The sequence below is a fragment of the Rhipicephalus sanguineus genome, chromosome 5, assembly GCF_013339695.2.
Source record: "Rhipicephalus sanguineus isolate Rsan-2018 chromosome 5, BIME_Rsan_1.4, whole genome shotgun sequence".
In the NCBI taxonomy this organism is placed as follows: Eukaryota; Metazoa; Arthropoda; class Arachnida; order Ixodida; family Ixodidae; genus Rhipicephalus; species Rhipicephalus sanguineus.
Window position 1 is genome coordinate 148,364,144 of NC_051180.1, and position 16,550 is coordinate 148,380,693.

The following is a 16,550-nucleotide window of genomic DNA, read 5'->3' on the forward strand; positions in this document are numbered from 1 at the left end:
CATGTATATCTGTGGGTATAAAATTTATACAAATCTTTAGCGTCATTTTGTAACGTGTCGCTCAGTAAAAAAGTTACGCCACAGTCCCCCTCCTGCCGCATGCTTCGCATAACATCGACTCCCACGGTACGTGGGATCTGCCGAATTTTTTTTGTACGTTCCCTTCTTTCTATCTTTCTTTACCTCCCTTAATACCCTTTCCTTAGCGTAGGATAGCAAACCGGACAGGCGTATGGTTAACCTTCCTGCCTTTCCTTCATTTCCCTCCTCCTCCTCCTTGCGGCACAGTTCAGGTCTCCACCGAGAAGCGAAAGGCGGGCTAGCGATAGTGTGTGTGCGTGCGTGCGGATTATCGCTGTCGCGTTGAATTCTTAAAGGCGAAGCTTAAGGGTCCCCCAATTTATGCAAAAAAAAAGATGGCTGATCCCTCCGTCATAGGAATCGGTATCACACAAAAGCATAACCTTTGATATTGGTGGCCGTGACTCAGAAGAACACCTCAGTGGGACGCGAGCTTTGATCGCCACTTCGCACTTTGGACGGTTGGCGACGGTGCGCAGTCGTGGTTGTGCGTGACCCTTGCGTGATCCAACACTGAGGTGTTCTTCTCAGTTCACCCTTCTTACCTTTGACCTTGGGCACGTGCGCTCCCTTGGCGGTGTTTCTGTTGAGCCATCCCAGCGTGATACTATTTGACGTTGTCGACAGCACGCTCACGGAGGCAGGTCTCCGAGGTGCTGCGAATGCGATAAGAAAGTCGCTGTTTGTGGAGACAATATATCAGCGCAACATAATTGCGTGCAGTTCCCGTAGTATTGCGGGGCCGTCATAATATGAATGCCTGTCACCATCAAAGGGATATGGGAGCTTGAGCTATCACTTAGAAAAAAAATGAAAGGGTGACATACAGGGTTATTGCTAGCCACTCCTGGAATTTAAAAAAAGGAAAAAAAGAGAAAAAAACGTGGGGTAGATTTCTTGAGATGGCGCCGTAACTAAGTGGAGTAGATTTCGAGTTCTGGTCAATACGCCTACGTTACCGTCGATATCGAGGGAAAAGTGGTTTCATAGTGGCCATAGATTGTAACACTTGATCTCGCGGTATATACCTTTGAGCACGTCGTATTGGGATTAACCGATATTATTGCCACTTATATTATGTTTAGTTTTGTTTATTTGATAAAAGGCATTAATTCGTTAAGCAAACTTTGCTTAGCAGTACCCTTCTTGTACAAACAATACTCTCTCCTACAGGTTGACGGCTGTCCTTATTCGTCGGGAGCGTTATCAACGAATTAAATAAAAAAGTGTACTCACATTTCTGCGATATGTTCACTGCAAAAAATAAGAAAAAGGAAATAAACACACTGCAGATATAAGATTACACTGGTTTAAGTTTTTCCAAGCACAATTATTAACACTAATAGCAATGCGTAATAGCCTCAGTTTTGCTATCTACTTCGTGTTTCGGTATGTCAGTGAACAGTTGTCTTTCATTTTCACTCAAAGCGCCGCGAGTTTTGCGCCCGACATGCTAAGGCGGCGCGAAGTGAACCGGCTTAAGGTCCAGAACGTGTAAAGAACTAATATCACATTTAGATTTATTAGATATTCTTTTAAATACTTTACAATCTGGAGTAAATTGTAAAAGCTGTAAAAGCTATTAAGATAAGACCCACAACAACACAGAAACGATCGTCTAGTTTAAGCTTTTTAACACGAAAGTGTTTTATGCCAGGTCCACCAAGACTTTCATGATGTATTTACGTCACGGAAGTACGTCAGAAAAATTAACGCCATCAGATGGCAAAGAAAAAATAACTATAAGAAAAGTTCCGTCGACGGGAGTTGAACCCATCACCTCTCGGTCAGCGACTATGGCTGGTGGGCGTTTAGCCCACTGAACTACCGCCAAACACATTACGGAGGTTGCATGAACGCAGCTTTTATCTTTCACTTTCCTCTCACAGTGCTCTTGGATGGATGAATGGATGGATGGATGGATGGATGGATGGATGGATGGATGGATGGATGGATGGATGGATGGATGCTATGAGCCTCCCCTTTACAACGGGGCGGTTACATCTGTGCCACCAGGCTCGAAAAAAAAAAAGAACACGCCGTTGCTACGACCGTCCCATTCGGCGCGTTTCCAATATAAGCTTAATTTCGTCAACGCTTTAACACACCGTGAGGTGGCGGCTTTAGGCCAAGCCTCACTCATAGCATCCATCCATATCGAAAAAAAGAACTGTCTGACGCTCCCCTGGCTGTCGCACCGCGTTACCCGCTCGCCCTTTGAGAAGTAATGGCCAGGCTATAGAGGGAATACACGACACGCGTAGCGTTTCTCTTTGCATTTCACGACGCGTTGAAGGAGTGCATATCGAGTATCAGTGTTAACTCTGTGCTTGTTGATGCCATCTTTGCGTGGGATTCACTATATGCGGTGTCCACGTATATGTTAAGAACTTCAGCTACCGCAAGGGTTGAATCATGATCATAGGCGTTAGTCATCGGTGTGCCACTAGGCGTCAACGTCAGTGCGATGCGTCCATATCAAGCGGTGCTATATGTGCCAAATAACAGTAGACATTGTATAAGCTTTGATATACCAATACAATATAAACAAACTACTTCCGTGACGACACGTTTCACTTTCGTGTTATACCGATTCCTATGACGGAGGGATGAGCCTTGTTTTAATAGTAGTTTCAGATGCATCCTATCTGAATTTATTTTAGATTAAAAAAACTATTTCAGCAACATCCTATTTGAAGTTATTTGAACTGAAAAGCTATTTCAGATATGAAAAAGCCATTTCAGATGCATCCGCAGTTGTAATGATGGTAGGAATCTGTTTTAACGTAGTGAATAAAGTATATGTCGGCGACGTTGAAGGAACACAAATTAAACCAATCCTTAAGTGCACTGGTCTATTCAAGTTGAGTCACTTTGTTTATGCCGCCACTGATTCTTACAGGTAACCATTGTTGCGACCGGGTTTTTGGATCAATCCTACCGCTGACTCCTGTTGTCGTGCCGGTGTATTTAGATCCGTCCCTCATCGGCAACCATGCTGTTGCTACGAGAGGGCAGCGTCGTACCCGGACTCCGTTTGGTAGCGTAGTCGAGTCTCCGGGTTGAGGAACTGATGCTAGCAAGATGGGAAAACAATAACAAGTTTACTGGCACTTTTGATACACTCAATTACATAGTTACAAGGAAAGAGTTCAGCGACGAACGCATTGGATGAGCCTGTTACCGAGGGCTCAGAGCCCCATTTCTCACTCAGCACCGTCGTTTTAACCCCTCAGTTTGGCTCCTCCCTCTTGATGACCACCAATCACACACACGACACCTCCCACCATGGCACAGTCCATTTCACTGTCGCGGAGGGGTCATGGCACACTTGAAGCGGCAAGAGTCCGGCGGTTGTCGACACGCAGGTGGGGAGAAGCAGAACAGGTTCCTCGTGCTTGCCCATGCAGATCTTTTCCCGACGCAGCGAAAGGGTTGCGGAGACTCCCGTCCAAACATACCCGTCAGGTGGCTTCGGCAGCGTACCAAGCCAAGCCCAGGTGGACCATTGTCTCCGGCATCGCCGTCCCAGACTTTGAGGCCGAGATTCTGCCCATTGTTGGTTACTCGCCGTCCCAGGAATTTCGTTTCCAGGAAGGATACAGGTGTTCTAGCAGCGTGAGAACACCTCGTCCGCCGATTCTCTTGGTCAGTGCTTCGCCACCGACAGCCAGTCATAACAGCCTCCTCCCTCGCCAGTGGAGAAACGGAGGGTAGCAGCCATCGCTGCTGCTCGAAGGGTCGACGAAATTCGCCACCGTTGAATGTCCAAAGCTCGTCTTCGCTTGAAGCATTGTCTGGTCAGTTGCAACCCAAATTCAGCGGCCTCTCTGAAACTCAACCACATGCAGAGCAAGCACTCGGCCGCCTCCGAGCAAACCAGGCCAAAAGAGGGTTGGTAAACAAATTTTCATTATTAGCTTTATACGAAAAGCTGACACTCAAAACTCTCAGGACTCACTTATGCTGAGAAGCCAAACGTGCTACATTACTCTATCAAACAAATAGTTGCACGAAAAAAAAGAAAAAAAAACCCTCAAATATCAATTTCGAGACATTCGGAAGAGCACCTCAGAATCGCTTAGAAAGAGCGGCTAAGCGCGTCAGCGTTTCCATTCAATTTGCCCTTCTTATACTTAATGTCGAAATGATATTGTTGAAGAATCAAACTCCACCTCAGAAGGCGACTGTTCTTTGATGTCGCGGTTTGCAGCCAGGTAAGGGGACAATGGTCCGTCTCTACGGTGAACTTGGCGCCTCCGAGATAACATTGCAATTTATGAATGGCCCACACAATGCAAGCGCACTCCTTTTCTGAAGCGCAGTACGCCATCTCACGAGAGCTCAATTTTCGGCTCAGGTAGAGCACGGGATGTTCATTACCCTCGTCGTCCTTCTGACATAGAACAGCACCTAGGCCTCGATCACTCGCATCACACTGGACCGTGAACTCTCGGTCGTAATCGGGAGCTCGCAAAACCGGACGGCCAATCAGTACCGCCTTCAGGCTTAAGAAGGCGGCTTCCTTCTTTTCATCCCAGACTACGTTCGTCGGTTCTGTACCGCGGAGAGCATCGGTCAAGGGGCTTGCCAAGGTGGAATAATCTCGGATGTAATGGTTGTAATACCCAGTGAGCCCCAAAATGCCCTAACGTCCGTCTTTGTCTTTGGTCGCGGATAGTCGGCTACTGCGGTCATCTTAATCTCACTAGGTTTCCTGAAACCTTGACCTACGTTGTGACCTAAATAGTCTACGGTTGCTCTCGCAAGACAACACTTCTCAGCCTTTACGGTAAGCCCTGCTTGACGCAACCGGCCGAAACACCTCTCTTAAGTGCACCAAATGATCTGTCCATGACTCGGAGGAAAACCGCAATGTCATCCAAGTAAGGCACGGCAAATGCCTCACAGCCCTTTAGAACCCTATCCATAAGGCGCGAGAAGCAAAATGGGGCATTTTTGAGCCCGAAGCTCATCATAGTGGGTTGATAGCTGCCCGTTGGGGTGACGAAAGCCGCGTATCTGCTGGCTCGCTCCGTGAGCGGCACTTGCCAGTAACCTCTAGTAAGGTCTAGCGTAGTCACATAGGCTGCTCGACTGACCTGTTCCACCCTCTCTTCAATGTTAGGAATTGGATACACCTGGTCCTTTGTGATAGCATTTAACTTCCGATAGTCTACTACGGGCCTCGGCTCTTTGCCCGGAGCCTCCACCAAGATCATAGGAGAAGCGTATTCGCTCTCTGAGGGCTTAATTACTCCTAATTCGAGCATGCGCTTGACTTCTTTATCTAGAATACCTCTCTGTCGTGGAGATAATCGATAACAATCTGACCTCACGGGTTCCTCGGAGGTCAACTCAATGTCGTGCTCAGCCAAGTCCGTTCGGCCAGGCCTGTCGACGAAGCAGTCATCAAACTCCGTTATTAGTTTGCCGAGCTCGGACAACTGAGATTCCTGTAGTTCCTCTATCTCCTCAGTTTTCCTAAGAAGTTCTTTAGCGCTACCCCTCCTTTCGCTTAAACAAACAAAGTTGTCCTCCATCTCTTCAGGAACGTTCAGTGTCATGTTCACTACTGCCTCGCTTTGCACGTAAGGCTTCATTAAGTTGCAATGATAAATGCGCACCTCTTTACGTAATTGGTGTCGGACAGTTTTGCAACTACATCAGCGGGTCCTTCCCACTGCACTTCGAGCCTATTCTGCTTTGACGTCTTTAGCAACATCACCCTGTCGCCGACACGGAAAGTTCGTTGACGGGCTGTCCTATCATAGTAGACTTTGGATCGAGCCTGGGCTGACTTCATGCTGGCCTCCACAAGTTCTTTAGCGTTATATAACCGCTCCAGCAAATTCAGAACGAACTCTACCACTGTAGGGTCTTCTCCGTGCCCTTCCCACGCTTCACGCACCATTCGCAAAGGCGAGCGCAGTGATCTTCCGTAAACCAACTCAGCGGGGCTAAAGCCAGTGGATTCATGGGGTACCGACCTCAAAGCGAAAAGTGCTGCTGGTAGGCACTCGTCCCAGTCTCGCTTGTTCTCATAACACAGTCCTCTAAGGACGCTCTTAAGGACGGAGTGCCACCTTTCTACGCTGTTGCTCTGCGGATGATGGACTGAACTGTGCACTATTTTTATGCCGCATCGGTCAAGGAAGGAGGTGGTGAGAACGCTAGTGAATACGCTGCCTTGGTCACTTTGGATCTCGGAAGGAAATCCCACTCGCGAAAAGACCGACAACAGCGAATCCACAACACTCTTTGACGTTACCTCACGCAGCGCTACCGCCTCTGGAAATTTAGTGGCTGGGCATAACAAAGTTAGAATGTAACGACATCCTGTCTTGGTCACAGGTAGTGGCCCGACTACATCTATCACCAACCTCTGAAACGGCTCGGTAATAATTGGTACTAGCACCATAGGTGCTTTCCACTTATCTTGCGCCTTTCCGACTCGCTGGCATGTGTCGCAGGAACGCACAAAATTCTCCACGTCTTTGAAACATCCAGGCCAGTAATACTCCTGTAACAGCCTCAGCTTAGTTTTTCTGTGTCCAAGGTGACACGACCACGAACTGCCATGTGAAAGTCGCAGTAAGTCTGCGCGATACTTCTGGGGAACGACCAGCTGGTCTCGCTCCACTCCGCGCTTATCTTTGTATAAGCGATACAACACGTCATTTCTCAGCTGGAAAGAAATGTTTTTCCTGGCGGGTTTACTCGTTCTCTGACGCTCCCTGATCTTTTGAATGGTGGGATCTTCTAACTGTTCAGTAACTAACTTATCTCTGTTCCCACTCAGGAGTGAAGTGAAACTGTTTGATACCGGCGGCAGTAACGCACACTCAAGTCCACCCTCATTCTGCGGTTCGTGAGATTCATTCTCTGTTTGTCCGATCTCGGGTGCCTCGTTATCGCAGTTGTCCGAACTACTTTCCTTCGCTTCTGCTTCGGTTCTGTCGCGGGTTTCCTCCTTAGCGTTATTCTCAGAAGTTAGCTGAGTTGCCAATTCTCGGGCCTTTGAGCGGGTTAAGGCCTGTACTACCCGGTCACTAAAAAGGATGCCCCTTTCTCGCAATAACATATCAGACTTGTTTGAGAACAAGTAGGGATATGATTTAGGAAGCTTTCCTGAAACCGCAGCCTCGGTTATTAGTTTACCGAAAGGGCCCTCAATGACCACCGTTGCAATGGGCAAGCATACGCTCTGCTCTTCCACCACCTGGCGGATCCACGAGCATTGTCCCGTGTAGTCGGATGATGACACATACGACGGGTGGACAACATCCATCGTTGCCGCCGAGTCGCGCAGCACTTTGCATGGCCTCCCATTCACAACCAGGTCATGCATGTAAGGCTCTAATAACCTCATGTTTTCTTCGCAGTCACTGACATACGAAAACGCCACCCTTTCTTTTTTGCAGTTCACCGCTATGTGACCCGTCTCATTGCATCTGTAGCAAGTGAGTGGCTTCCTAACTTCAAAAGCATTCTTTGCTTTTTCCACGTTGTGCACTTTTTCAGTTTGCTCACCATCACCCTTCTTTTGAAAGTGGCCAGAACGAACTTTTTTTTCGTCTTTCTCGTTTCGAGAGCTCGAAAAGCGCTTTCTGTAATGGTTATTTGCACTTGAATTGGCCTTGTAGCTCCCATCAGCTCCCCCGCTGCTGTTACCCTGTCTACGCGACACGTACTCCTCGACGAGTTCGGCCGCTTTCATCGTAGAACTTACGTCACCCCGATCCTGTAACCAATTTCTTTCCTGCTCTGGGAGACAGTTGCAAAACTGTTCCATCAAAATTCTCTCTACTACCGCGTCCCTGTCCTTGTAGGACTCAGTGCTCTTTAACCATTCAATCAAATTCGCTTTCAGGTTGTACAGAAAATCGGGATAGCTCTCGCTCCTAGACTTCTTAGCGCCCCGAAATCTCTGCCTGAACGCCTCTGCGCTCAGTCTGTACTTTCGCAGAAGGCAAGCCTTGACCTTCTCGTAGTCGTCCGCGTCCTCCTTGCTGAGTCGCGCAATAACCTCCGCCGCCTCGCAGGGTAGAACCGTAAGTAGCCTCTGAGACCAGGTGTCTCGCTCAAACGACCTAGTCTCGCACGTACGCTCAAAATTCACCAGATACAGACCGATATCCCCTGATACCGCGTATGGCTGCAAGTACCTAGACATCTTGAACTCTGCCTCCCTGTTTGGAAGAGGTACCGCTTGTTGGGGACTACTGCTCGACCTCGATTCAAGTTCTAGTTTGCGGAGCTCAAACTCATACCTCCTTTCCTCTCTTTCACTCTCACGCCTCCTTTCCTCTCTTTCACTCTCACGCCTCTTTTCCTCTCTTTCGAATTCTGCGTGGCGTTCCTCTCTTTCACGCTCACGCATTTTTTCTTCCCTTTCGAGTTCTGCGCGGCGTTCCTCTCTTTCTCGCTGTCTGAGCTGCTCTTCCTTTTTTTGGTTGACGACCTCCCACTCTTCACAGAGCTCCTCATCATCGGCCTCCAAATCGATAATCGCCTGTATGAGTAGGGGTTTTCGTGTCAGACCCTTTGTATCGATCGACAATTCCTCACATAACAGCAACAAGTCCGACTTCTGCAGCTTCCGTAAATCCATGATCGTTCTGAGTGCCCGCTAATTCCAAAATAACTATCCGAGAGTACGTAACCTTGAGTCTCTCGGCAAAGTTATCTACCAGTTCTAAAACCCTCGTTTAGAACCTGGTCCACATCAAAGGAAAAGCCAAGCACTCACCCACACGTGATCGATGTTTCCAGACAGCTGCGATCCCTTAGGCCGACTGTTGTTGTCGCTTGTAGCTTCAGATCCCAGCGCTGATCACCAGTTGTTGCGACCGGGTTTTGGATCAATCCTACCGCTGACTCCTGTTGTCGTGCCGGTGTATTTAGATCCGTCCCTCATCGGCAACCATGCTGTTGCTACGAGAGGGCAGCGTCGTACCCGGACTCCGTTTGGTAGCGTAGTCGAGTCTCCGGGTTGAGGAACTGATGCTAGCAAGATGGGAAAACAATAACAAGTTTACTGGCACTTTTGATACACTCAATTACATAGTTACAAGGAAAGAGTTCAGCGACGAACGCATTGGATGAGCCTGTTACCGAGGGCTCAGAGCCCCATTTCTCACTCAGCACCGTCGTTTTAACCCCTCAGTTTGGCTCCTCCCTCTTGATGACCACCAATCACACACACGACACCTCCCACCATGGCACAGTCCATTTCACTGTCGCGGAGGGGTCATGGTACACTTGAAGCGGCAAGAGTCCGGCGGTTGTCGACACGCAGGTGGGGAGAAGCAGAACAGGTTCCTCGTGCTTGCCCATGCAGATCTTTTCCCGACGCAGCGAAAGGGTTGCGGAGACTCCCGTCCAAACATACCCGTCAGGTGGCTTCGGCAGCGTACCAAGCCAAGCCCAGGTGGACCATTGTCTCCGGCATCGCCGTCCCAGACTTTGAGGCCGAGATTCTGCCCATTGTTGGTCACTCGCCGTCCCAGGAATTTCGTTTCCAGGAAGGATACAGGTGTTCTAGCAGCGTGAGAACACCTCGTCCGCCGATTCTCTTGGTCAGTGCTTCGCCACCGACAGCCGGTCATAACACCATCAATAGGCAAATGCGCAATGCCGTCATAACATACGTAGGACGTATATTACCCACCCAACGTGCGATAGGCTTAGATAGACAAGAATGGCCGCCCTAATACGGTCGGTACTAACGGAAGGTCACGCTAATGTGACATCAAAGCATAAGTTAGTCAAGCACACGCAGTGGTAGATACAAACATATGTCGACGCTCGCTGCACACTCATCTGCACGCGTAAGGAAATGATTGCGGACAGATAGCGCGTGCAAGAAGAACGCAACCAGGGTGCTTACCGTGCACTCGGACAGTGTAGTGGACAGCGTCCCTACCGTACAGGTTGGTGCGCGTAGCAGGTGTAGTTGGTGGCGTCACCTGTCTCGGCTGCCTCGATTGCAGGGTGCCCGAGGGCAGCACGCGAACGCGGGTCGCTCTCCCCGCAGGGGACCGGAACTAAGCGCAAAACGGGAACAAAGAACACATGTGCTGAAGCCAACCCCGAAGCAAAGGCAAACTGAAGAGCGCAACGATGAATTACAACAAAAATCACAGGATGCCCTATGCATTCACCTAAAGGGACACTAAAGGCAAATAATATGTACGTCAGAGTGAAGGTCAACGTTTGAGAATGTCTAAAACGTCAATATTATCAAACATCAGTGCTGTAGTATCGATAATTAAGGCAAATGTAGGACACTATATGCGCCACCAGGGGGACGTTTTGGAACGAGCGCGATGACGTCAAGAGTCCCCGAGTACAAATTAATCACTGGTGTTCAAGCACTTATGATAAAAAAAAAGCATTCCGAGCATTGAAAGACGCAATAAAATGCTGCTTGTGCGTTTCTGTTTGATTCACGGAAAAAAGAACTTGACGTTACAGTGGAGAGCGGCGCTGGCGGGCTGGCAAAAGTGCCGTCTTCGCAGGGCTGCGCTCCGCTCCCGCTGTCGCGTCTTAGTGGTAGTTTCGTTATCGCGTATTGCTGCGTGTGCCTGGCATGCTCACGAAAGTTGCTCTAACGGAAAGTTCGACAAAATGCCGTGTCCATGGGATGTTGTGTAATGTGCCCGTCAGAGCAGGAACCACAGCGTCGGCTGCCGGGCAGTAAAGGGTCGCAACATTGGTCAAAGCAACTGCTACGTCAGAAGGCCTTTTCAGGCGAGCGGATTTGAAGTGCGCTAACGCTGTACGGACCACTAAACGGATTTTCGTTCAAAATAAGCAGTTCTATTGGCACGAAACAAGCACTACGAGGTTTCTGGAACGCCATTTCAACAATCAACCGTCGACTTAACATTTGCCTTTAGTGTCCCGTTAAGACGACTCGAAGGCGAAAGCCATCTTCTTTTCCTCTGAGTCGATGCATTGAGTCTGCCGCACCCTTCGAAAAGCTTTCTGCACCTAACGCGGTTTTGCACTGCCTCGAAGATCGGAGACACCTCACCTGGTTTTGCACTGCCTCCGTGTTCGACCCACCTTTGACGAAGCTACGTCATGTGATGATTTGATCATGTGACATGACGGCATGATGACGTCATAATGACGTCACCAATTTTGGCAATCTGTGACGCATCGTGACGTTATACAGTGAAGTTATCACGTGATGATTTTTTGCATCACTCGTCCTCGACTCAGCGGACCCGACGGTCAAATTTCGCCCTGGATGAGGCCTTTAAGGTTTTCGCCTTAATAATAGCTGGGGCTTTACGTGCCAAACTACGACATTATTATGAGGCACGCCGGAGGGCTCCGCAGGTTTCGATCACATAGGGTTCTCTAACGTGCCCATAAATCCAAGTAGCCGGCCTCAAACATTTCGCGTTCATCGGAATAGTCGAAAGTGTTGAGCTCCTATGAACATTACTAGGATTGGCATGAACCAGATCAGCGGATGCTTAGTCCGTTTTCCGTGTAGGAAAACTTCCTTGCTGACCTCGCTGGTTAATTGTGTACTATTCACGTGCTGCGCAAACACGAAGAAAGAAATGTTTCAGTGGCTCATTGTTCGTAGCACCACAACATCGTCCTGCAATATTGATGTTGGAAAGAAAACTGAACTGAAATAGTACTAAAGTATGACCAGATAGGCATTTCGGCCGCTGCCTCTTCGGCGCTAAGGGAAGCTTCTAGTTACAGGAAACGCGAGTTAACACAAAATGCGCAGAGTGGGTGCTAGTGCACTTGGAGTAATGTATTTTCTGCAAACGCGTGTTTCATCTCTTGTAGCGATGTGACTATGCTTTATAATGCTAGTAATGAACTCGGTCCGCTTGGAACAATCGTACATTATATCGTAGGTTGGAACCACGTAACTTAAGTTTTTTTTGTGTTACGCAATGCGCATTGTTGCCGCAAACATTGTAGACAGTTAGAGCTGTACATGCATGTCCTTCAGCCTATATGCCTGTGTTCCGTGACGTTCTTGTTCTGCCATGAATTTCCGGCTCTATGCTAAACCTGCACCCTTACTGCAGGATACTATCCTGCAGCCGCTAACGAATATAGCGACAAAAGTCGCGAGGAAAAAAAAACGCGTTTAATCAGCACATTCGTCCGGAAATGCTAGATCAGAGGAAGTAAGTAGTGACTCCCCCTGAAAAAAGGTTCGATTAATTTGGCGCGAGTCTGAAGCCCGTTCCCGCAGAGCTTGCTTAGCGATGGCCTGTGATGTATATTTCCCGTCCTCCGCGGCGGGGCGCTATCGCGAGCGCGCACAGACCGAGGGATTTCGCACTCTTGAACCCTTTTGAGAGAGCGTATATCGGGTAAAGGGAAAGCCCGCGGAAAGGAAAAGATCAGGAAAGCGACGCAGATGCTACAAAATGCCCGCGACTCTTCTTCCTTGCCATTCGCCGGCAGTGGCGGCCCTTCTACAAATCCAACGAGATGCCGTTAAAGGCAAAGGAAAGAGAGAGAGAGAGAGAGGGAGAGAGAGAGAAAGACGCAGAGAGGCTTGATTCAGACTGAATCAGACGCGTAGCAAAGGCATTCATTGCTCTGGACGTCTGCACCTACTTTTTCTGTATCTTTTTTTTTCCACGCTCGCAAATATACGGACAGGTTTTTCGAGAGCCAGGGTTAGGGCGCCGAAGGTCCCGCTGCCCATTTGGGGCGAAATGCCGCCGCCTGCACTCGATTTCAGCTCCTGCTCCTAAGGTTCATACGCCGGCGGCGAGTATAGGGGTGCCTGTTCGAGGTGAACACACAGCACGGGCCGTGCACCAAAGCCGCGGGCGCTTTACCGCAGCGCTCTCGCGAGCCCTCTTTGCGAGCTTGGGCGCACATCGGACAATGCCGAGGAACGAGGGAAGCCGGTGTCCATCTTCTCCCCTCTCCTCTCCACTGCCCGATTCGTTGTTTGCATCCGCGGCCGTTCGCAATGGCCTGACTCTCATCGTTGGCGAAGGCAGCGACCATCTCTCGCAGGATGGACGCGCCTGATTCGCGGGACAACACAGATGGAACGGACACGGCAAGGTCTTCTCTCCCATTTTTTGGACGAACGATCAGAAGGACGACGACGACAGACAGATTATGAGGCGGGCGGCACGGAATCGAGCCGAGCATGCGAGAGGGAGTATAGTAGGCGAGCGGTAATTGCGCCACGTTTTCTGGTAATAACCGCCACCCTTTGTCGTTTTGAGGCCAGGAAGTATACGTTGGATGAAGGAAAGGGTGATGCTTACGAGAGAGTAGATGTGAGCGGGAGAATAGGTGGGCGTATTATTGGAGGGAGGAGGAGTAATCAGCCGAGGAGGATAACTAGAGTGACGGCACGAAGAAACGTGACCCGTTCGGGAGAATAAAGGAGTCGTTAAATGATCGCAAAGCATGAAAAAAAAATCAGAGCACCTATCAACCGCCATGCACGCTGTATATCTGCTTCCTTGCGGCGTACACCATGAATGCGAAGGATGGGGGCTGTGCGACTGCGGTAACAGCCATCGTTCCTCTAACGTGACAGGCGCTAGAAGGTGTCTTTTAGCGCAATGTTCCCACGCGAAAGCATGAAAAGTCCTTGAACAGGTGGTTCCGCTGGAGCCAACTTTTCGACAAGTCGTCTCGTTTTCTTCAAGGCTCCAGTGACATCCTGTGTTCAAGGATTTTCCATGTGTTCAAACTTCCATCCTCCCGTGAACTGCCTTGGGTGAAACCATAGGATCTTGTCCCGATGCGGCGACAGGGACAAGGAAAATAACATAGGACGCGTGTTCTTTGAAACGGGAGCGAGAATTCGGGCTAGCTGAAATGTACACACCTTGTCCGCCACTCCCTCCCTGGAGTAGGCTGTCCTGCTGTCCTGCAGGGAAGCTCCAGGTCTTGCTTCAAGGCAACGCTTACCTCCCGGCTGAAGGACGCAATGCGCGCAGGAGCTGCGAAACACAGAAACGTTGTGATATACTCAGCGATTCAAGCGCGGTAATTGGTCAGCAAGGGGGAAAGTGGCTCACCATGCACTGACTTGTCCGTATTATTTGCCTTGTGCGTTATGACACTGGACATTCTCAAAACCTGTTTCGTCGGCTAGACCGAATGAATACATTTCTAAAGGGATACGGTGCGGTAGAAAACAATATAAGCGAAAGGAGAGGAGAGTTCTCACCTCGTACGGCCGGACTCTGGGTGACGATGCGCGTAGCCGGTCCCTCACCGGCGCCCGTGGACGCGGTCACCCAGAACTCGTAGCGCTGACCCGTGCGCAAGCCGCGGGTCTCGTGCCAGAACTGGGACGACGGAACGGACACCGGTCGCGCCGGCACACCACCTGAGACCTGCTGCGCACGGATTTGAAACGCGTGACAAACTCTAACGATGTTTTTACGTAAATTGATGAGAATGAAACATATTTTCCGTTTATTTGAAGGTTACCATCCAAAAGCGCCAAACAATGTGCATGATCGACGTCGTTGTGGGGCCTCTGAACTAAGTTCGCTTAGTTCGCACTTGCCATCTCTTTCTCCACCTTTGCGGTTGGGGGAGAGTCTACGAAGCTTCCACGTACATGCGCTAAGGTAGGCAGTCGCTGTCTTGAAGACGACAATACCACTTGTGGAAACGCTGGCTCTAGCGCTGCACCCTGTTCAAGAATATAGGTCCCCTCAAGCCTCCAACTTCTACTGAACTTCTTTGTTGCAAGCTGGGATGGTCATTCAACTTTTAGAACGCTAATAATAAAGCTCTGGCAAGAACCGCAGGAATCATGGAGTGCAGCGTAAAAGTAAACAAAAGAAAAGCAGTTAGACCTTAAACACATCGTCGTAAGTGCAGAGTGCCTTGAGATCGACAATGACACATTGAGCAACTCACGATATCGCAGCTTATCGCACAATTTACAAAGCTTCTTTTAGAAGGTCGTCGTTTCCGATCCGCTACGGAATCTCTGCCGGCATCGCTAGCATAGCCACTGCCATGGCGATTCACTAAGCGGACCGTGGAAGAACCCGACGCCCACTGCTGGGGGATCACTGCCAATCTCGGCTCATTCATCCCAGCCGAGTCACACTATCCCATTGGGGCTGAAATTTCGAACACGACAGTTGCTCTCTTTGTATCATGGCTCTCGGGCGAGATAAGAACCGTTTCCAAGTTTGCTTTGCCACCGCGTACGGACGCCGAGAACGCACCGAGCTAGCCAACAGATTGTGAAGAAGAGAAAAAAGAGTCTTTTCGTTCGAGTTCACTTGTCGCGTCTTCCATCCCTCTCTTGCCGTTTCCAGTACACAATGCGATTCCTTCTCACATCTGAGTTCTCGCAAGCTCACCATTTGCGAAATTATTGTCGGGAACATCTTGCTTCTTTATTTGTGCCTTCTGACGCCTCACTTCGGAGCAAAAGCAAATGAAACGCTTTATCGATTTCTACCCATTTAGCTTCTCTGCAGTGTTTCGTGAATGAGTGGTTTATGCTTCGAAGCTGGCGCAATACAGGGAGCTTTATATATAAGGAGTGGTTGCGATATCCCGCAAGTATTTGTTGTTAAGAAGAAGAAGAAGAACTTGAAGAACTTTGGCAGTGGACTTGACTGGCGGTCATTTATTTACGCCCTTTTCTTTAAGGAAAAGAAAGGGTCCGCAAGGCCAGCTGTAAGACTTCGACGCAATTGAAACATACAAGCCGGTGCCAGCTGAAATCGCTTGCTGCAAGCATGTATGAAGTTTTCAGTTCAGCTTAGGAGAAAAAGAGTACCCTACTATGCCTCTTACTGACTAAAGTTCTTCGCTTGATCTTTCTCTCTCTCTCTCTTTCTTGCAAGATTTGGACCTTGGGGCTTCAAGTTTACTGATTATTTGTCGAAGAGTGCGAGAAATAGCGGCAATGGCCTGGCAAGTCTCCTTGGTGCGATACAAAAAACTGACTCTCAAGAGAACGTACCCCATCAGGCCAAGTTCACTTTTGCGTGGTCGCTCTTTCTCGCAGCTCCATATGTAAGCTCCCATATGTCATTCTCAGAAACCCGGGGCAAAATGATATGTCGAAATGGCGCGAACATTTCAGAGTCCGCAGTGATATTGCATTATATTTATACTTTATTTTAAACCCGGTTCCAAATGCTTCAAATGATTTACACGATACTTTCTCAATTCAGGAGGTCGAATGAGGGTGATATTTCTCGAGTCCGAAAATAAGTGTGCCAATCGGCAACTCGCATCGCTCACAGTAAGCGGAGGGGGGGGGGGGGGGGGGGGGGTCACACTGCAATGTGAAGCCACTTTGACTGTTAATATATTTGGTTCCTGTCAAAGAGCGGCACAACGTGCGACTCTCATTATAGAAGCTGCATATTATGTAGCTTCAGGAATTGCATTGCGCCGATTTGGAGGCTATAACCGGTTACTTGTATCGAGAACAGTTAAGTCATCTTTTCAGCCGC

The 16,550-nt window shown here is 49.1% G+C and overlaps 1 protein-coding gene across 1 annotated transcript in view; it reads right to left on the minus strand.

Annotated features, from left to right (window-relative positions):
• The window catches only part of LOC119395016 (Down syndrome cell adhesion molecule-like protein Dscam2), a 132,968-nt gene that overhangs the window by 10,688 nt on the left and 105,730 nt on the right, over positions 1-16,550 (minus strand). The window contains exons 20-26 of the mRNA XM_037662309.1: positions 14,282-14,453; positions 13,937-14,051; positions 8,043-8,174; positions 7,243-7,535; positions 4,465-4,638; positions 1,318-1,335; positions 627-737 (exon numbers count right to left, since the gene is read on the minus strand). Of these exons, the coding sequence (XP_037518237.1) occupies positions 627-737; positions 1,318-1,335; positions 4,465-4,638; positions 7,243-7,535; positions 8,043-8,174; positions 13,937-14,051; positions 14,282-14,453 (1,015 nt within the window). The remainder of the gene's footprint in view (positions 1-626; positions 738-1,317; positions 1,336-4,464; positions 4,639-7,242; positions 7,536-8,042; positions 8,175-13,936; positions 14,052-14,281; positions 14,454-16,550) is intronic.